The sequence below is a fragment of the Carassius carassius genome, chromosome 27 (assembly GCF_963082965.1).
Source record: "Carassius carassius chromosome 27, fCarCar2.1, whole genome shotgun sequence".
In the NCBI taxonomy this organism is placed as follows: domain Eukaryota; kingdom Metazoa; phylum Chordata; class Actinopteri; order Cypriniformes; family Cyprinidae; genus Carassius; species Carassius carassius.
This window is the reverse complement of record NC_081781.1, coordinates 28,043,515-28,065,378: the sequence shown is the minus strand read 5'-3', so window position 1 is coordinate 28,065,378 and position 21,864 is coordinate 28,043,515. Positions and strand designations below refer to the sequence as shown.

At 42.5% G+C, this 21,864-nt stretch overlaps 1 protein-coding gene and 1 long non-coding RNA gene across 3 annotated transcripts; one reads left to right on the top strand and one right to left on the bottom strand.

Moving 5' to 3' along the window:
• Nucleotides 1-3,482: 3,482 nt before the first annotated feature.
• On the bottom strand, nucleotides 3,483-11,442 carry LOC132107342 (uncharacterized). The gene is made up of 4 exons (XM_059513573.1): nucleotides 11,201-11,442; nucleotides 5,761-5,926; nucleotides 5,547-5,662; nucleotides 3,483-4,454 (listed from the first exon to the last, which is right to left on the bottom strand). The coding sequence occupies exons 1-4, from the start codon at nucleotides 11,366-11,368 to the stop codon at nucleotides 3,642-3,644; spliced, it is 1,263 nt and encodes a 420-aa protein (XP_059369556.1). The 5' UTR covers nucleotides 11,369-11,442; the 3' UTR covers nucleotides 3,483-3,641.
• Nucleotides 11,443-18,665: 7,223 nt separating this feature from the next.
• LOC132107341 (uncharacterized) lies at nucleotides 18,666-21,305 on the top strand. Of its 2 annotated transcripts, none has more exons than XR_009424282.1 (3): nucleotides 18,666-18,770; nucleotides 18,844-18,993; nucleotides 21,195-21,305. It is a non-coding gene; the product is annotated as an uncharacterized LOC132107341 (long non-coding RNA). The 2 variants fall into 2 exon arrangements; XR_009424281.1 differs by lacking the exon at nucleotides 21,195-21,305 and adding an exon at nucleotides 19,366-19,503.
• The last annotated feature ends 559 nt before the right edge of the window (nucleotides 21,306-21,864 follow it).

Here is a 21,864-nt window from a genome sequence, read left to right as displayed (position 1 = left end):
GGGGGGTGGACTCATTTAAAAAATGTAATCATCAGGTTTTAGCCAGGTTTCTGTCAAACAGAGTACATCTATATTATGATCAGTGATCATATTATTTACAAAAAGTGTTTTCGTAGAAAGGGATCTGATATTCAATAAGCCAAGCTTTATCATTTGTTTATCCATATTGCATCTGTTTTTTATTTGTTGAACCTCAATTAAATTGTTAATCTTAACTTGGTTTGGACATTATTGGTATTTTCTAGTTCGGGGAACAGACACAGTCTCTATAGTGTGATATCTAGGCGAAAGAGTCTCTATGTGCTGAGAATTAACTGACCTCTGTGATGGGAGGCAGCTAGCAGACGGTCAGTTTAGCCAGTCTTTCTGCTTCATGACCTGGGCCCCAGTTAGTCAAGTTTAAACTCTATGACTATTGGCCATATTTCTAGAGAGAAGAGTGGCGCCACCCCAGGAGGGATGAAGACCATCTCTTTTCAACAGGTCAGGTCTGCCCCAAAAGCTCGTCCAATTGTCTATGAAACCTATGTTATTCTAGGGTGAGTACATTCATATTGTATATATCATACACTGTAACCAGTGGAGGATGAGGAATGCTCGAATTTGGGTTTGGATATGTTTCCAGAGCTAGCACAAGCAAAACATATGAACATTCTCTATAATGACGTGCTCCTCACACAAGACCTCATACTATAGTGTGCAAGTGTTTTCATTTAGAACATCAAACAGTCCAAGTCTGTTTCCAGCCTATCTTGGACATTGATGTTATTATCAGTGATATTGTTGATAGATTGATTATTTAAAACAAAGATATTCACAGATACTCATTCATGAATTTTGTTTGGTTTTAAAAAGGAGTTAATCTTGAAAATGGCTGTATATCTTCGCAGTATTGCATGAGCTTTGAAGCATCTACAGCATAAATTAGTACAGTATAATTGTAGTTGAATTGACCATATAATTTTCACATTTTTTCCTATAACATTTTTAGTGCATTGAAATATCTTGCAGTGTCATATTTTCCCATCATATATACATTAGAAATATTATTTTGTTGACAAAACAAAAAGGCTGTCAAATTTCAACAAACATTTTCATCATTATTTTGGTTAACAAAATATACAGAAAGATAAAACAAAACATCAAGTAATTCAGAAAGTTTATCAATTATTTTATTAGGGCATTGTTAAGAGCTAGATTTTGTAGGTCTTAGAGCCTAACAAAGCAAAAGAAAAGGAAGGAAAGCACTGGTCAACAGTAGGCCAAAAAAAAACAACCTTTTACACACCATAGTTGAGCAAAATGAAAAATGAAACTTGCAATGAGTTGGAATTTCAAAGGAAGTGACCATGCTTCATTGGCCATGTTTCAAGTTGCATGGGAATTCGATTTGGAATGAAAAATCTAACAAATCATAAATTCTTTACAGATGATTGCATTCTCAGAAGTGAGTTAATTTATAAAACGTTTAATCCAACACAATATGAATGTAATAGAAATGTCTATTTGTCTGTAAGATGCAAGTATGTTGGGAATTTATTTGCAGAGGAACAATCCAAGCAACCAAACTGACATTAAAAAAGGTAATACTTTAAAACAGCATGTTACAAGCACATGTGCTTTATGTGCACCAGTGCTTTTATGTGTAGATTTTCATTACCTTGCATACTCCCACATGTGCCTTGAATTGTTTTTTTGTGTGTGTGTGTGTGTGTGTGTGTGTTAATTACTGTCAATAAGGTGGTAACACTCTTAACGGAAAGAAACAGACAAGACGGAAAAACTACCAACAGAAGATGCTACAAATGACAAGCACTTATTTAAGGGATACCAGCAACTCTATTTAAAAGAGTACACGACTACATTTACAACAAACTGTAGCACTGTTGGGTTACTGATTGCAAATTATTATCAAACTATATTGGCTCAAATAAACCCAGCTTCCTTAACCATCAGATTCAACCCAGCATTTGAGTTCTTAGAAAAACATCCCAGAGTGAGGATATTTTCTCAATAGTCTCATATTTATCTTTTCTATTTTTATCCTGTACTAGCTCTCTAAACTCTGAGGTTCTTTCTGACACTTTTCCACCTCACACACTCCTTGTTGTGTTTCTGTTGCTGTCTCAGCATTGCTCTCTTGAACCACAGCTGCAGTCCCAATGTCATCTTCACATACAGAGGAATCAACGCTGAAGTACGGGCTGTGCAGGAAATCAGTCCAGGCCAAGAGGTCAACAATTCATGTGTGTACATTATTAATCTATTACATCATATATGCACTGGTATTAAATTGCACTGTTTAATAGGTAAATAATTTATCAGAGACAGAAATTCCACAAACGCACAGTTAGGCTTTTATTTGTGCACGTAACTTGAATCGATCGGGGCTGTTTTCGAGACACTTTCGAAACAGTCAGAGTAAAGCCTCAGTGCTTCATGAGTTCTCAAACTCTGGCAATTTGATAATACCTAGAAATATCAAAATAAACTGAGGGCAGCAGATCATTTTCCTATTTAGCGCCTAAACTCTGGAATAACCTACCTAACATTGTTCGGGAGGCAGACACACTCTTGCAGTTTAAATCTAGATTAAAGACCCATCTCTTTAACCTGGCTTACACATAACATACTAATATGCTTTTAATATCCAAATCCGTTGAAGGATTTTAAGGCTGCATTAGACAATTAGATGAGCCCCAGATACAGATCCCCTGTAAAGACCTTGTCTCAGGTGACCACCAGGACAAGACCACAGGAAACGGATGATTCTTCTGCACAATCTGACTTTGCTGCAGCCTGGAATTGAACTACTGGTTTCGTCTGGTCAGAGGAGAACTGGCCCCCCAACTGAGCCTGGTTTCTCCCAAAGTTTTTTTCTCCATTCTGGAGTTTCGGTTCCTTGCCGCTGTTGCCTCTGACTTGCTTAGTTGAGGACACTTTGTGTACTTCAAATGATAGCACAGATACTATTTTAAATAAACTGAGATGATGACAACACTGAATTCAATGATCAGCTGCCTTTAACTGTCATTTTTCATTATTGACACAGTTGCTTTGACACAATCTGTTTTGTTAAAAGCACTATATAAATAAAGGTGACTTGTCTTGAGAAAAGTCTGTATATTTTTTCATTTTTACAAAGGTCCTTGAGACTATGTAGTATGGCGCTAAGAATATTGTAAGAAACCAAAAATGCGAAATGAAAGTGCACTTCACCATGAAAGAATCACTAAACAGCTGCTACTTGTATAATAAACTTTTATTATTATATATTTATATATTTATAAGTCTGGAAATGCAAATATTTTCTCATACTCTGCTTTCTTTTTCCCATACTTTTCCAGAACTGGAAATTACTTTATTCAAATTCCATGTTTTTCCAAACCCTGTAGGAACCATGTATAATATCTACATAACATTCTGTACTAAAAGTACCACAACAGAACCACAGTTCTGTAAATGCACTTAAAAAAAAAGCAAAAAAGCAAAGAGGCATTCTGTCAGAATCTCTCCCTCACACAAAATATTTTTCTGTAAAGCTGCTTTGAAACTATGCGTATTGCGAAGAGTGCTAAAAAATGCATTTGACATTTGAGTGTTCTCCAATACAAAAATACTAGTCCAACATTCCTATAATACTAAATGTGTTCCTCTGGTGAAGGAATGCAACCTGCCGGCGAGACAAAGTAGTCACGCAGAAGATTTCGTTGCACTTCTGCCGTAGCTAATGCATTGTGTTCCTCTCTTTGCTCAAGCGGCTGACAAGTCCCTTGCCCTGGATTCCTCCAGGTTCCTTCAGCTATGCTGTGGTCCCCATTCTTCAAATCTGCAAATGCTGGACATGTATATGCCTCAGACCTGCGCTCGCAGAGGAAGTTATGGATGCATAGAGAGGCCATAGTGATCTTCTCCACTTTGTCAGGCTCCAAGAATATGGTGTTCCTGAAAACCCTTAACCTGCTTGCTAGAACGCTGAATGCATTTTCTGCAACTCTACGTGCCCTTGAAAGACGATAGTTTAGTACCCCCTGACTGTGGTCCATCTCTTGATTTGGATATGGCTTCATGAAATCAGGCCTTAAAGGATGCGTCTCATCACCCACAAACATGTACGGCATTGTTATGTCACTGTTGGGCAATGGTTCAGGTGGAGGAAAATTCAGCAGACCCTGATCCATCGCTTTACACAAGTCTGAGTGAGCGAACAGTCCAGCATCAGAGACCTTATCTTGGGTTTCCAAACTGGCATAAATGAACTTGTGATTTGCATCCACAGCAGCCATTATTGTCACATATAACCTGCCCTTGTTATTATTGTCAAGGCAGCCACTTTTTACTGGAGGCTGTATATAAATCTGTTTTCCTCCAAGTGCACCTAGGCAATGTGGAAATCGCCATTTCGATTCAAAGTCCTGGGCTATTTCCCGCCATTCTGTTTCTGTTGATGGTGTCTAGCAAAAGAAAAGAAAAACTGTTAAGAAAGATTTGTACACTGATTCTTATATATTTCTCACATATGATAAAAAAAGGAAGTACTGTGAATATGAATTCATGACTTGTCACTTTATGACTTGACTTGTATCATCAGATACCAGGCAAGAACCCTATCACAATGAAAATATTGTGAGATGAGTTTTATATATATTGCTTAAAGCATTAAGCAAGTGTCTAGTATTGGAAATCAACTGTAAAAGACGCATTCAGATGCTTAACTGAAATACGGTGACCAGGAAGGAACATGTTCAGTTCACTTGTGTTTGCTGTGGCCACAACAAATTAACTTGGCCATTTTTGTCAAGGTAACGAAATCCATAACATTTTATTATGAATAGAGAATAACAAAGCCAGTTAAGACATGGCAATATTATAGTACACACAATGTCTTTGACAAAATTCTGAAGCTTTGTGGTTTAATATTTCTGTATAATATATATAGTTATATTTTTATTTTATTTCCCCCTTAAGTTTATGCTTCTCTTCACAAATGCAGTTAATGTTGTGCATTAGCTATTTTAATACACAAGTAAACGTGTTGTAAATATCTGACCATCTGGCAAAAAAAGAGTTACTTTTATATGACTAAGTTAATCATTTACATGAGTGAACTTCACTTTACAGTAATTTAACATTTATTTTAGGCTATAATGCTCCATTTTAAACTAATTAATAAAAAATAATTCTAACTTCATTTGAATGCTGTCTACACATTGCATGTGCAATATAATATAGCCATATCTTAATGTCACACTGTCATCCTTAATACAAAATAAAATGTTATTTAAATGGAGTCTTTGTTATTTTTAATTACAATTTCTGATAATCCCAGGTTGCTATGGTTGTTCCCTCAACATATGATCTTGAGGCCATGACTTCTTATTGTATGGTCACGAATCACCAAACATTATCACGTCCCAACAAGTTCAAATGTCGATGTCACAACAGAACTAAAACATCCCTTCCCGGTCAGTTTATTAAAATTATTTTATAGTTTATTACTGTTTATTACTTTTATGGTGGAACTCATCTCACTGAAAAGAGCTTACCTTCAGGAAGTCTGTTTTCATAAGCTGGTACAGAGCACCACAGGTCTCCATAACTATCTTTGAAATAGTGCTGGCCCCAATCCTGTACAGTGCACTGAGGGAACTGAATGTTTTGCCTGCATGAGAAATAAATTACAAAATGCACACTAACAGACTCTTAAAATGGGAAATAGTTAAATCGGTAGCTATGCTGATATCGCCCTGGCAGACCCACCTGTTGCCAAAAACCGCAAGGTCACAGACAGGCGATCTCTTGAAGATATCGCCCGTCTCATTTTTGTGTGCTGCTTTGTAATGAGGGGCCCGACCATCTGCAGCAGAAACTCAAACTCCTCTGCTGTCATCCTCAGCAGCATCCCGAACCCATTCTCATCGGTCATCTATCAGAGATGCAAACAGGTTTAGGGGGTGAGAAGAACATTGCATGGATTAGGGACATGCTCCACATGGAATTTCTTTTAAAATATATTTGCTTTACATTCTCATTTATAGTTACTTTAAGGCAGGGGTGCCCAACCCTGTTCCTGGAGATCTACCTTCCTGCAGAGTTCAGCTCCAACCCTGATCAAACACACCTGAGCCATCTGAAGGAGCACTTGATAATTACAGATATGTGTTTGATCAGGGTTGGAGCTGAACTCTGCAGGAAGGTAGATCTCCAGGAACAGGGTCGGGCACCCCTGGGTTAAGGTAATTTTTTTATTTATATATATTTTTTTTTATGTCCAAAACTGAATTCAGTAAATTATAGATTGAATACATTTGGTCAAAATCCCATGTTATAAAAGACGAAGTGCTACACAGGCTATTTAAGATGATAGTGGTCAAAATATCACTGAAATCTTACTTGTCGTTATCTACAAATTTAAAAACGGGGACATTTTTTTTTTCCTATATTGTTGTGGGTTTCATACAATATATATCATAATTGATACAGTGGTTTTTGAGGATCAAACTGACCCTAGTTTTTTATATATACAGGTCCTTCTCAAAACATTTGCATATTGTGATAAAGTTCATTATTTTCCATAATGTAATGATAAAAATTAAACTTTCATATATTTTAGATTTATTGCACACCAACTGAAATATTTGAGGTCTTTTATTGTTTTAATACTGATGATTTTGGCATACAGCTCATGAAAACCCAAAATTCCTATCTCAAAAAATTTGCACATCATGAAAAGGTTCTCTAAACGAGCTATTAACCTAATCATCTGAATCAACTAATTAACTCTAAACACCTGCAAAAGATTCCTGAGGCTTTTAAAAACTCCCAGCCTGGTTCATTACTCAAAACCGCAATCATGGGTAAGACTGCTGTCCAGAAGGCCATCATTGACACCCTCAAGCGAGAGGGTAAGACACAGAAAGAAATTTCTGAACGAACAGGCTGTTCCCAGAGTGCTGTATCAAGGCACCTCTGTGGGAAGTCTGTGGGAAGGAAAAAGTGTGGCAAAAAACGCTGCACAATGAGAAGAGGTGACCGGACCCTGAGGAAGATTGTGGAGAAGGACTGATTCCAGACCTTGGGGGACCTGCGGAAGCAGTGGAGTGAGTCTGGAGTAGAAACATCCAGAGCCACCGTGCACAGGCGTGTGCAGGAAATGGGCTACAGGTGCCGCATTCCCCAGGTCAAACCACTTTTGAACCAGAAACAGCGGCAGAAGCGCCTCACCTGGGCTACAGAGAAGCAGCACTGGACTTTTGGACAAATTTTGCACGTCATTCGGAAATCAAGGTGCCAGAGTCTGGAGGAAGACTGGGGAGAAGGAAATGCCAAAATGCCTGAAGTCCAGTGTCAAGTATCCACAGTCAGTGATGGTCTGGGGTGCCATGTCAGCTGCTGGTGTTGGTCCACTGTGTTTTATCAAGGGCAGGGTCAATGCAGCTAGCTATCAGGAGATTTTGGAGCACTTCATGCTTCCATCTGCTGAAAAGCTTTATGGAGATGAAGATTTCATTTTTCAGCACGACCTGGCATCTGCTCACAGTGCCAAAACCACTGGTAAATGGTTTACTGACCATGGTATTACTGTGCTCAATTGGCCTGCCAACTCTCCTGACCTGAACCCCATAGAGAATCTGTGGGATATTGTGAAGAGAAAGTTGAGAGACGCAAGACCCAACACTCTGGATGAGCTTAAGGCCGCTATCGAAGCATCCTGGGCCTCCATAACACCTCAGCAGTGCCACAGGCTGATTGCCTCCATGCCACGCCGCATTGAAGCAGTCATTTCTGCAAAAGGATTCCCGACCAAGTATTGAGTGCATAACTGAACATAATTATTTGAAGGTTGACTTTTTTTGTATTAAAAACACTTTTCTTTTATTGGTCGGATGAAATATGCTAATTTTTTTAGACATTTTGGGTTTTCATGAGCTGTATGCCAAAATCATCAGTATTAAAACAATAAAAGACCTGAAATATTTCAGTTGGTGTGCAATGAATCTAAAATCTATGAAAGTTTAATTTTTATCATTACATTATGGAAAATAATGAACTTTTATCACAATATGCTAATTTTTTTAAGAAGGACCTGTATATATATATATATATACACAGTACAGACCAAAAGTTTGGAAACATTACTATTTGTAATGTTTTTGAAAGAAGTTTCTTCTGCTCATCAAGCCTGCATTTATTTGATCAAAAATACAGAAAAAAACAGGAATATTGTGATATATTATTACAAATTAAAATTATAGTTTTCTATTTGAATATACTTAAAAAAAATAATGTATTCCTGTGATGCAAAGCTGAATTTTCAGCATCATTACTCCAGCCTTCAGTGTCACATGTAACATCCAGTCTATCACATGATCATTTAGAAATCATTCTAATATTCTGATTTATTATGAGTGTAAGAAACAGTTCTGCTGTCTAATATATTTGATGAATAAAAGGTTAAAAAGAACTGCATTTATTCAAAATAAAAATAAAAATTCTAATAATATATATTCTAATAATATATTTTCTTTACTATCACTTTTTATCAATTTAACATCCATGCTGAATAAAAGTATTGATTTTATTTAAAAAAAAGAAAGAAAAAAAAATTACTGACCCCACATTACTGACCAGTAGTGTATATTGTTATTACAAAATATTTATATTTTAAAAACATAGCTTCTTTTTTTTACATTTATTCAAAGTATCCTTAAAAAGTATCACATGTTCTGAAAAAATATTAAGCAGCAGAACTGTTTCCAACTTTGATAATGAATCATCATATTAGAATGATTTCTAAAGGATCATGTGATAATGATCCAAAAAATTCAGCTTTGCATCACAGAAATAAATGATCATTTAAAGTATAATAAGTTTAAAAACAATTATTTTAAATTGTAATAATATATCACAATATTACATTTTATTCTGCATTTTTGATCAAATAAATGCAGGCTTGATGAGCAGAAGAAACTTCTTTCAAAAACATTAAAAATAGTAATGTTTCCAAACTTTTGGTCTGTACTGTGTATATATATACATATATACATATATACATATATATATATATATATATATATATACACATATACATACATACATACATACATACATATATATATGTATATATATATATATATACATACATATATATATATTATATATATATATATATATATATATATATATATATATATATATATATATATATATATATATACATACATATATATATATATTATATATATATATATATATATATATATAGTAAATAGTACATATTGCAAATAGCCTGTGGTGTAAAAAGTCCACTCCCTGTTAAGAACATCGCTAAACATGATTTATGATTAATTTAACATACAATGCTCATTTAAAGTTTTGGAAATTTGTAACATTTAATTTAAAAAAAGCGGTCATCCCTACCAAAACATGAATTGGATTTAAATTCCCTTCACATTTTGTGTATTCAGCCAATATACTACAGCTAACAAATATATCAAGATTGACAAATATATATATACAACCCCAAATCAGAAAAAGTTGGGACAGTATGGAAAATGCAAAAAAAAAAAAAAAAAAAAAGTGATTTCTAAATTTACTTTGACTTGTATTTCATTGCAGACAATATGAACACAAAATATTTCATGTTTTGTCTGGTCAACTTCATGTCATTTGTAAATATGCATCCTTTCCTGTCATTCAGACCTGCAGCGAAGTAAATTTAGAAATCACTTTTTTTTTTTTTTGCGTTTTCCATACTGTCCCAACTTTTTCTGATTTGGGGTTGTATATATATATATATATATATATATATATATATACACACACACACACACACACACAACTACAAATTCAGCTTTAATCAATATTTAATTCACTATTTTAAATGCATTTTTATATATATTATACATATACAACTTTGCTACCTCGAAATGCTTCCTCAGATCTGATAGCAAACTTGATGCCAGAAATGTACCTGGTTAAAGTTATAACTGAAGCTGAAATGTGTGCTTGATGTGTGAAAACAAACCTCATTGGTTCTTTCACATCAAAAGCACTTTTGAGTTTCTGTTTTCCATATTTAATGTGCATAAGATTAAAAAAATAAAATGCAAAAAAATTAATAAAAAATTAATGAGTACTTCTTAAAGAGTAGTTTTTTTTCTTCAAAAATGAAGTAAAAGTAATCAGTTTACATTTTACATGAATAAAGTACAAATACCTCAAAAATAGTACTTAAGTACAGTAATCCAATAAAATCACTCAAGTATTTTACACCCCTGCAAATAGCAAACATCTCAAAACAATAGGCTAGAATTATAACAAAATTAAACAAAAAAACACATTAAAATAAAACAATAAATATGATAAAATATGATAAATAAAACAACAAATGTGTTATTTTCTAACTGTATTTTACATTTTCACAACTGTGTGTACATACCTACAACCTTTCAAATTTTTTTTATAAACAGGTTTCTGGAAATAGATCTTTTCTATCCCTAGAAAAGTTTTTTTTTTTTTTTTTTTGCATTTTAGGCTCATACTGACTACAAAGCATGTGATTTCTGCAAATGTAATTGTGCAAGTGTAACTGATTAGTTTATTACTTTTTGTATTATTCATATCAGAGACCTCAGAGTTGTGACGGCGGAAGTTTCAGGGATGTTTAATAGGCCTATTGTGTGCAAAACAATCCCGCAACCTACATGTCTTGTTATACACTGCACACAAGCAGTATTTCTTTGTTTTATTGTGTATATAACGCGGTCTCTTTTGATAACTGATGATGTCCAAGCTTTTCATGGCTTGTGACCATGTAATCAGCTCGCAGCGCCCTCTGCTGCTGAAAACAATCCCAATCATATGATAGCCAGCTGGCTAAATTTGTTTGGGGTTTTCCAGTGTAATTGCGGGTTGTTTTGAACGTGCTGTAAAACGGGAACATTTTTGGGGACAACTCTAGTCGGCGACAGGACACCAAAAACCGGGACTGTCCACAGAAAACGGGGACGTCTGGTCACCCTACTGAAAGGTGAGGAGATTGCATTCATAATCTATAGTAGGACAAGCACAAACAAAGTTTCTACTTGAATAATTCACACACAGAGATGGGCTTTTCAATTATTCGAACCAAAAACAAAGCAGGCGAGTTTCGAGCCGCAGCAGGAAGCTCGCGTCCAGTGCAAAATTATTTATTTACCTCCAACTCTCTCTGCAGAACAGACAGCCCATGCTGCTCGCGACGTCCCGGACATTCTCTCTTCCATATTCGTTTCTTTTTCTTTATCTGTTTCTGTTTATCGCTGCAAATCAACGCGCACACAACTCGAAAAGCAAGCTGCTTTTTCACCACCGCGTCAGGGTTCATAGTTTTCAAGAAATCTTCTTCTGGTGTTGACAAACCAATGTCTTCTTCTTTTGATGTTTTATGGCGGTTGGCAAACCAGCTTTTGGTGCATATTCCGCCACCTACTGGGATGGAGTTTGAGGGGATGATATCAAGGGAAATGCTAATTCAAATTTTTTTTAAAAAATTTAAAAAGTATATATACAAATTCTACCTATATCTTATTATATAGGCAACATTTGTTCTTTTCAGATAATTAATAAGAGCTTTATAACCTTTGTGACAACTGTTTAATATATTCTTTAATGTCATAGTATTAATGCCAGGAGATTTCAGTTCCTCGATATATATATAATGTCACCCTTTATTACCCTTATCCCATCTCTCTTGCCATATATTTCTGACAACTATTTTAGTTTAACATTTAATATCTGATTTACTCAAGGGTACATGTCAATGTCAATGTCACCTTTATTTATATAGCGCTTTAAACAAAATACATTGCGTCAAAGCAACTGAACAACATTCATTAGGAAAACAGTGTCAATAATGCAAAAATGATAGTTAAAGGCAGTTCATCATTGGATTCAGTTATGTCATCTCTGTTCAGTTAAATAGTGTCTGTGCATTTATTTGCAATCAAGTCAACGATATCGCTGTAGATGAAGTGTCCCCAACTAAGCAAGCCAGAGGCGACAGCGGCAAGGAACCGAAACTCCATCGGTGACAGAATGGAGAAAAAAACCTTGGGAGAAACCAGGCTCAGTTGGGGGGCCAGTTCTCCTCTGACCAGACGAAACCAGTAGTTCAATTCCAGGCTGCAGCAAAGTCAGATTGTGCAGAAGAATCATCTGTTTCCTGTGGTCTTGTCCTGGTGCTCCTCTGAGACAAAGTCTTTACAGGGAATCTGTATCTGGGGCTCTAGTTGTCCTGGTCTCCACTGTCTTTCAGGGATATAGAGGTCCTTTCTAGGTGCTGATCCAGCACATGTATATACATAGTTCACCCAGATAGCAAAATTATGTAATTAATAACTTACCCTCATGTTGTTCCAAACCCGTAAGACCTCCGTTTATCTTTGGAACACAGTTTAAGATATTTTAGATTTAGTCCGAGAGCTCTCAGTCCCTCCATTGAAGCTGTGTGTACGGTCTACTGTCCATGTCCGGAAAGGTAAAAAAAACATCATTAAAGTAGTCCATGTGACATCAGAGGGTCAGTTAGAATATTTTGAAGCATCGAAAATACATTTTGGTCCAAAAATAGCAAAAACGACGACTTTATTCAGCATTGTCTTCTCTTCCGTGTCTGTTGTGTGAGAGAGTTCAAAAGTTATTAATTATATAATTTTGCTATCTGGGTGAACTATCCCTTTCAGAGCCTGTTTCACTATCTTGTCTACCTCCTCATTTCCTTCCACTCCAACACGAGCAGACACCCACAAAAACTCGACTATAATTCTCAGTTGGCTGGATCTCAATTCTCATATCTTGTCTGGATTCCACTAAGTATAAGTATAATATATTGTGAACTTGTTTATGTCCCAGGTCAGAGCGGACCACCAATTTAGGTGAGTATTCACAGGGCTGGGCTGTTAGCGTGCAGGGGTTCTAGCTCCCAGGTAAGTACAGAGTTCAATACAAGTGGGTATTCACAGGGCTGAGCTGTTGGCGTGCAGGGGTTCTAGCTCCCAGGTAAGTACAAAGTTCAATACACAGGTGAGTATTCACAGGGGCGGGGCTGTTAGCGTACAGGGGTTCTAGCTCTCAGGTAAGTACAAAGTTCAATACACAGGTGAGTTTTCACAGGGCTGGGCTGTTAGCATACAGGGGTTCTAGCTCCCAGGTAAGTACAGAGTTCAATACACAGGTGAGTTTTCACAGGGCTGGGCTGTTAGCATACAGGGGTTTCTAGCTCTCAGGTAAGTACAGAGTTCAATACACAGGTGAGTATTCACAGGGCTGGGCTGTTAGCATGCAGGGGTTTTTAGCTCTCAGGTAAGTACAGAGTTCAATACAGGTGGGTATTCACAGGGCTGAGCTGTTGGCGTGTAGGGGTTCTAGCTCTCAGGTAAGTGCAAAGCTCAATGCACAGGTGAGTATTCACAGGGCTGGGCTGTTAACTAGCTACTCACCACTGAAGATATTCAGAGATCGGTATTCCAAGCAGATACGGGTTTGGTCGATGACTGACGGCTGGTGGGCCATACAGGTGAGACTGCAAACAATACAGGGCTTCCCGCCCAGCTTGGCAGGAGGGCACACGGGGGAGGATCGGCTGTTGTCCTTCGCTTCCCTCGTCGAAGAGACAGCACAGACGACACGCACAAGGCCGGTGGTTGCTGACAAGGCAAATGACACAACGTCACGTGGATGCAAGGGTAAGGCTTTGATTTAAAAGCTTACAGAGATCGCTGCGTGGTCGACTTCATCCAAGCTCCTCCAGAGGCGCCTCCAACACGTCCAAGCTCCAGCTTACTTAAGGTAAAGACTGTGGTCGCCACCAATACACTGCTCCTCTCCGTCAGATCTCTTCCTACGACCGGGACACAGCCACGGACAAAACGGGTGACTATTCCGAGCGGAACTTTTTTTTTTCCGGGCGGAAATATTTCCCACACTCCAGTTCCGCCCAGAAAAAAAAAAGTTCCGCTCGGAATAGTCACCCGGTGACAAATCGTTCTAGTCCCTAGAACGTGGTTGTTCAACCCAGTCCCCATACCTCTCGGGGGGCCGTCCGTGGTTCTCTCGTTGGGACCGTCTGGGTGGTGATCCGGGGTCCAGTCCCCTTGGCTCAGCCTCTGGGAGCCTTGGAACTACGGCCTATCCTTGCAGCGGCGGGACGCACACAGTCGGTGCTGGTGGCGCCTCTAGGGGGGATCTAGGGTAGTTCGGGCACGGCCGAATCAAGTTGCGATGTAATTCCCGTTGTGGTCCAGTCTTCCCCTCAGGTCGAAGTACATAGACCGGCTGCCCCGGCCGCTGTTGGTGCTGCACCACATATGGAACAGACTCCCAACGGTCACTCAACTTCCCTTTCCCCTGTCGCCGGTTGTCCCGTACCAGCACTCTCTCTCCTGGTAACAACGGGGCTTCTCGGGCCGTTCGATCATACATCTGCTTGTTCTTAATTGCGGCAGCATTTATCCTCCCCGAAACTTGCTCATAGGCGGAGTGAAGGCGCTGGTAGTGGCGTCCTACCCACTCGGTTAAACTCGAGGTCTCATACAACGTGGCCACCCCCAATACCAAGTCCGTCGGCAACCCAGTAGACTCAACAGAGTCTGGTTGAAGCGTTCGCAGCACCCATTCCCTTGGGGATGGTAGGGTGTAGTATGGGTCTTAGTACATCCATACACCCGACACAACTCCCTGATCACTCTGGACTCAAAGTTCGGCCCCTGGTCGCTGTGTAAGAATTCTGGGCATCCGAAAGGCTGAATCACTGCCCTCCATAAAGCGCTGGCGGTCACGTTGGCTGTCTGATCCAAAGTTGAGATGGCCCAAGCATACTTGGTAAACAGGTCGGTGACCACCAAGATGTTTTGGTAGTGGTCCATTGGCCTGCCCAGGGTCAGATAATCCATGGCCAGGATATGTAATGGGGCCCTGGCCTGTATCGGAACCATCGGGGCTTTCGCCTCCTTCCGAGCCTTAAACAGGGTACATCGAGGGCATGCTTGAATGAACAAACTCACAGCGGCCTCCATCCCGGGCCAGAAGAAATGTCGCCGCAAGAGCGACAATGTCGTCTCATTCCCCTGATGCCCCAATTGTGTATGGTAGGCCTCTAACAAAGCCTGCACCTGGCCTCCTGGCACCACCACCTGGCAGACCTCTTCTCCCGACTTCGGGTCTTTAATCGTCCTGCACATCACCCCATCCCTCAAGCCAAGGCGTGCCCACTGCCCCAGCAGCTTCCTCACTTTGTGAGTCTGGGCTCGCCGTTCTACCTTCGTTGGCCCCCTCCTCCGTCTTAACCAATGACCTAGCGTTCTCAAATCCTGGTCCTCCTCCTGACGCTCCCTCCATCGTTGCGGGTCCCAGCCTCAGCTCACTGGCACAGCCTCCTGTGGAGCCCCCGATACCTCCACAACCCCCACTGCCAGCCCTTCCTCCGGGCCTATCGGTAACTCTTGTTCACCCTCCGTCTGCTGTGCCTCCGGGAGTCTGGACAAGACGTTGGCATTCGTGTGCTCTCGCCTGGCTGATATTGGATCTGGTAGTCAAAGTTTGCCAGCTGGGCCACCCATCTTTGCTCCACTGCCCCCAGCTTTGCCGTCTGTAAGTGGACCAAGGGGTTGTTGTCTGTTACCACCTGTACTTTAGCACCCCACAAGTAGTCTTTGAATTTTTCACTCAGGGCCCACTTCAAAGCCAGCAAATCCAGCTTAAATGAACTGTAATTCGAATCGTTCCTTTCTGCCGGGTGAAGGCTTCGGCTAGCATAGGCGATCACTCGCTCTACCCCTTGCTGCTGCTGAGCGAACACTGCCCCGAGCCCGAGGTTGCTGGCGTCTGTGTACAAGGTGAAAGGTTGTGAATAATCTGCATAGCCCAAGATCGGAGCCTGGAGTAGCTCTTGCTTCAGCCTTTGAAATGCCGATTCACACACCGGGCTCCAAGCAATGGAGGGAGACCCACGGCCGCGAGGGCGCCCAGTCCCTGCCAACAGCTGGTTTAAGGGTTTGGCAATTTTTGAAAAATCCTTGATGAATAGCAGATAATATCCGACGAAGCCCAAAAAGGACCGAACTTGCCTCACGGTTTTCGGCACCTCCAAGCCCTGCACAGCCGCCACCTTCTCGGGATCCACCGAGACCCCCGAGGCACTCACACAATGGCCCAGAAACTTCACCTCCTTCCTCAACAGGTGGCACTTCTCTGGCTGCAGCTTCAACCCATACTGCTCCATGGCCCGGAACACATCCTCCAGGTGTCGCAGATGGGACTCAAAATCTGGGGAATAGACGATGACATCATCTAGATATACCAGCGTAGAGTCCACCAACTGGCCACCCAGACACCGCTGCATCAGCCGTTGGAACGTGGCCGGTGCATTGCATAGGCCAAAGGGCATACGGTCCCACTCGAAAAGCCCAAAGGGAGTGGTAAAAGCAGTCTTCTCTCGGTCGACCCCCTCGACCTGGACTTGCCAATACCCACTCGCAAGATCCAAAGTGGAGTACCATACAGACCGTGTCAGGCTGGCAAGAGAGTCCTCTATCCGCGGCAGAGGAAAACCATCTTTCTTTGTGACTTGATTTAATTTTCGATAGTCTACACAAAATCTCCAAGCTTCCGTCTTCTTCTAGACGAGGACAATCAGGGCCGCCCATGGACTACTGCTCTCCCGGACAATCCCCTTGTCCAGCATTCCCTGCAGCAGAGTACGAACCTCCGAATACAGAGTGGGTGGTACTGGACGGTACCTCTCACGACTAGGCGGGGCGTCGCCAGTGGGGATCTGATGTTTCACTACGCCGGTACAGCCATAGTCCTCATCATGTCTGGAGAACACATGTTGCCACTTGGTAAGGAGATCCTGCAATTGTTTACTCTGTCTTTCCTCTAGCCCTTCTCCCTGTAGGGACTCTCTAGCCAGATGAGCAGGCACCTCATTTCCGATCTGTTCCAGGGATGAGTCTGTCTGGGCCAAGGTCACTTCTACGACCGTAGGGCACACCTGCCGGAAGCTGACTTCCCAGCCCTCTCGCACCTGGTGGGCATCCACCTTGGTCACCAGGACCAACCGCTGGTGACGATGTAAATTGACGGGGTAAGGGTTCTCGTTCCGTATCTTCACCGGGACTCGGCCTCGGCGAACCACTGCCAGTCCATGGGCCACTGCTACACTCTGGCAGTCCATATGGGGCTCGACCAGCACCCAGCCTGACGACCCGCACTCGTGCGATGGTACTCTTGCCCAGACAATGGCCTCACTCCTTGCTGGTATAGAAACTGCGTATCAGCAGGCAACCCGCCCGACACCTTCTTGACTCCTCCGTGCCTTGGCCATGTGTACCCGACGACAATCGGCCTCTATCCTTTCCCATTCTTGTCTCTCCGCTGGTGTTAGGGTTTTCTTAGGCCTAGCCTGAAACAACTCCTCCCAGCAGTCCGCAATTACGTTCATCCCTAACAGGGCTTTATGGGTTCCCAGGCAATGATCTCGGACAATAAGGACCCCCTTCTGGGGCACAGTGATTCCATGAATCTCCAAATCTGTGACTAGATATCCGACATAGGGGATCTCCAGTCCATTAGCCCCCCGCAAGGTCAGCCAGGGTGCTTCTGTTCCCTGTACCTGGCTACCCTGAAACAGCTCCTTGGACAGGCTCTCTGAGACTAAGGTGACTTGAGACCCAGTGTCTACCAGACAACGTATCTTCACCCCATGGATCCGTACCTCTACCACTGGGCTATGCCCAATCAGCTGATTCCTGGGGGCGCTCATCCAATTTGGGTCACTCACAAAGGTCCCAGCCACTTGACCCACAGTGGCCGGCCGACCTAAAAATCCCCTTCGGAACCCCGTTGAGAGCCGCATTGGCGACTATAATGCTCTGACTCACTACACAGGTTTCAAATGGGGCGTCCCTGTTTGTCCCACTGAAAACGGGCTCGGGCCTCCCATACTGGACGTCTCTCCAGACCTCGTCCTCCCTCGGAGTGCGACCGCTCCCGTGACATTGGTGGTAAGCATTGGGGGCCTCGTCGCACTTCTTCTAGGAGGGTTTTAGATAACTCTGCCATCTGCTCTCGGACATCCTTCAAGAGCTCAGAATGTAAGGCCTGTTTCCAATCCCCTGATCCAGAGGCGGCTGCCGCTTCTCCACTCACTGCCGCACACACTGGGGAATCTACCACTCCCGCCTGATCCGCTTCTAGGGCCAGAGCCTCTGCTCTCAGGTCTTCAAACGTCATAGCTGGGTCTCTGCGAAATTGGACGCGTAGACTCTGACGGACTGGGCCCTCTCGCAGCCCCAACAGGAACTGATCTCGTAAGAGAGTCTCTCCCTCTCCCAGGCCATGGTCCCGGTTCTCTCGCAGCCCGATGAACTGCTCCCGCAGCCTTAGTGCGAAGGCCCTTAAGGATTGTTGCTGCCCTTGCTTGCAATTGAAAAACTGGGCCCGAAGGACCGCTACTGGGGTCGCATCCCCATATTGTCCAATACAGCTTGTGCAGGAAAACTTTAAAACTACTGATGACTCGAACTATTTTTTTGTCCACAGATACGGATTCCAGTCCTCGATAACACTACTCTTCAGCCCTTCCTCGACAACACTCAACGGCCCTTAATTTCCAGCCGACTCCACTCCAGGTAAGTTTAAAGTTCAATACACAGGTGAGTATTCACAGGGCTGGGCTGTTAGCGTGCAGGGGTTCTAGCTCTCAGGTAAGTACAGTGTTCAATACACAGGTGGATATTCGCGGGGCTGGGCTGTTAGCGTGCAGGGGTTCTAGCTCCCAGGTAAGTACAGAGTACAATACAGGTGGGTATTCACAGGGCTGAGCTGTTAGCGTGCAGGGGTTCTAGCTCACAGGTAAGTACAGAATTCAATACACAGGTGAGTATTCACAGGGCTGGGCTGTTAGCGTGCAGGGGTTCTAGCTCTCAGGTAAGTACAGTGTTCAATACACAGGTGGATATTCGCGGGGCTGGGCTGTTAGCGTGCAGGGTTCTAGCTCTCAGGTAAGTACAAAGTTCAATACAGGTGGGTATTCACAGGGCTGAGCTGTTGGCGTGCAGGGGTTCTAGCTCCCAGGTAAGTACAAAGTTCAATACACAGGTGAGTATTCACAGGGCTGGGCTGTTAGCGTACAGGGGTTCTAGCTCTCAGGTAAGTACAAAGTTCAATACACAGGTGAGTTTTCACAGGGCTGGGCTGTTAGCATACAGGGGTTTCTAGCTCTCAGGTAAGTACAGAGTTCAATACACAGGTGAGTATTCACAGGGCTGGGCTGTTAGCATGCAGGCGTTTCTAGCTCTCAGGTAAGTACAGAGTTCAATACAGGTGGGTATTCACAGGGCTGAGCTGTTGGCGTGCAGGGGTTCTAGCTCTCAGGTAAGTGCAAAGCTCAATACACAGGTGAGTATTCACAGGGCTGGGCTGTTAGCGTGCAGGGGTTCTAGCTCTCAGGTAAGTACAGAGTTCAATACAAGTGGGTATTCACAGGGCTGAGCTGTTGGCGTGCAGGGGTTCTAGCTCCCAGGTAAGTACAAAGTTCAATACACAGGTGAGTATTCACAGGGCGGGGCTGTTAGCGTACAGGGGTTCTAGCTCTCAGGTAAGTACAAAGTTCAATACACAGGTGAGTTTTCACAGGGCTGGGCTGTTAGCATACAGGGGTTTCTAGCTCTCAGGTAAGTACAGAGTTCAATACACAGGTGAGTATTCACAGGGCGGGGCTGTTAGCGTACAGGGGTTCTAGCTCTCAGGTAAGTACAAAGTTCAATACACAGGTGAGTTTTCACAGGGCTGGGCTGTTAGCATACAGGGGTTTCTAGCTCTCAGGTAAGTACAGAGTTCAATACACAGTCAAAGTCAAAGTCACCTTTATTTATATAGCGCTTTAAACAAAATACATTGCGTCAAAGCAACTGAACAACATTCATTAGGAAAACAGTGTCAATAATGCAAAAATGATTGTTAAAGGCAGTTCATCATTGGATTCAGTTATGTCATCTCTGTTCAGTTAAATAGTGTCTGTGCATTTAAGTGTCCCCAACTAAGCAAGCCAGAGGCGACAGCGGCAAGGAACCGAAACTCCATCGGTGACAGAATGGAGAAAAAAACCTTGGGAGAAACCAGGCTCAGTTGGGGGGCCAGTTCTCCTCTGACCAGACGAAACCAGTAGTTCAATTCCAGGCTGCAGCAAAGTCAGATGTGCAGAAGAATCATCTGTTTCCTGTGGTCTTGTCCTGGTGCTCCTCTGAGACAAGGTCTTTACAGGGGATCTTTATCTGGGGCTCTAGTTGTCCTGGTCTCCGCTGTCTTTCAGGGATGTAGAGGTCCTTTCTAGGTGCTGATCCAGCATCTGGTCTGGATACGTACTGGATCCGGGTGACTGCAGTGACCCTCTGATCTGGACACAGACTGGATCTGGTGGCCACGGTGACCTCGGAACAAGAGAGAAAGAGACAAATATTAGCGTAGATGCCATTCTTCTAATGATGTAGTAAGTACATAGGGTGTTATGGGAAGTGTTTCCGGTTCCGGTTTACCTAATTAATGCAGCCTAAAAATCCTTTAACGGATTTGGATAATAAAAGCATATTAATATGTTATGTGTATGCCAGGTTAAAGAGATGGGTCTTTAATCTAGATTTAAACTGCAAGAGTGTGTCTGCCTCCCGAACAATGTTAGGTAGGTTATTCCAGAGTTTAGGCGCCAAATAGGAAAAGGATCTGCCACCTGCAGTTGATTTTGATATTCTAGGTATTATCAAATTGCCTGAGTTTTGAGAACGTAGCGGACGTAGAGGATTATAATGTAAAAGAAGCTCATTCAAATACTGAGGGGCTAAACCATTCAGGGCTTTATAAGTAATAAGCAATATTTTAAAATCTATACGATGCTTGATAGGGAGCCAGTGCAGTGTTGACAGGACCGGGCTAATATGGTCATACTTCCTGGTTCTAGTAAGAACTCTTGCTGCTGCTTTTTGGACTAGCTGTAGTTTGTTTACACAGGTGAGTATTCACAGGGCTGGGCTGTTAGCATGCAGGGGTTTCTAGCTCTCAGGTAAGTACAGAGTTCAATACAGGTGGGTATTCACAGGGCTGAGCTGTTGGCGTGCAGGGCTTCTAGCTCTCAGGTAAGTGCAAAGCTCAATACACAGGTGAGTATTCACAGGGCTGGGCTGTTAACTGGCTACTCACCACTGAAGATATTCAGAGGTCGGTATTCCAAGCAGATACGGGTTTGGTCGATGACTGACGGCTGGTGGGCCTTACAGGTGAGACTGCAAACAATACTGGGCTTACCGCCCAGCTTGGCAGGAGGGCACACGGGGGAGGATCGGCTGTTGTCCTTCACTTCCCTCGTTGAAGAGACAGCACAGACGACACGCACAAGGCCGGTGGTTGCTGACAAGGCAAATGACACAACGTCACGTGGATGCAAGGGTAAGGCTTTGATTTAAAAGCTTACAGAGATCGCTGCGTGGGCGACGTCATCCAACCTCCTCCAGAGGCGCCTCCAACACGTCCAAGCTCCAGCTTACTTAAGGTAAAGACTGTGGTCGCCACCAATACACTGTTCCTCTCCGTCAGATCTCTTCCTACGACCGGGGACACAGCCACGGACAAACACCACACACCACAAAGGCACTACAATTCTTCTCGTGTGTACACTTCAATATAGCAGCACTCACCGCACTCCACACACTCAGTGAAAGAAGATCCGTGGTGTATTCCCTTTTTCGGGCTCAGAGTCCTGGCGGGGCGTGTCAGATGGACGAAGGCAGGGGGCAGACAACGGCAGGCGTATATATCGTACACCGGAGTCTC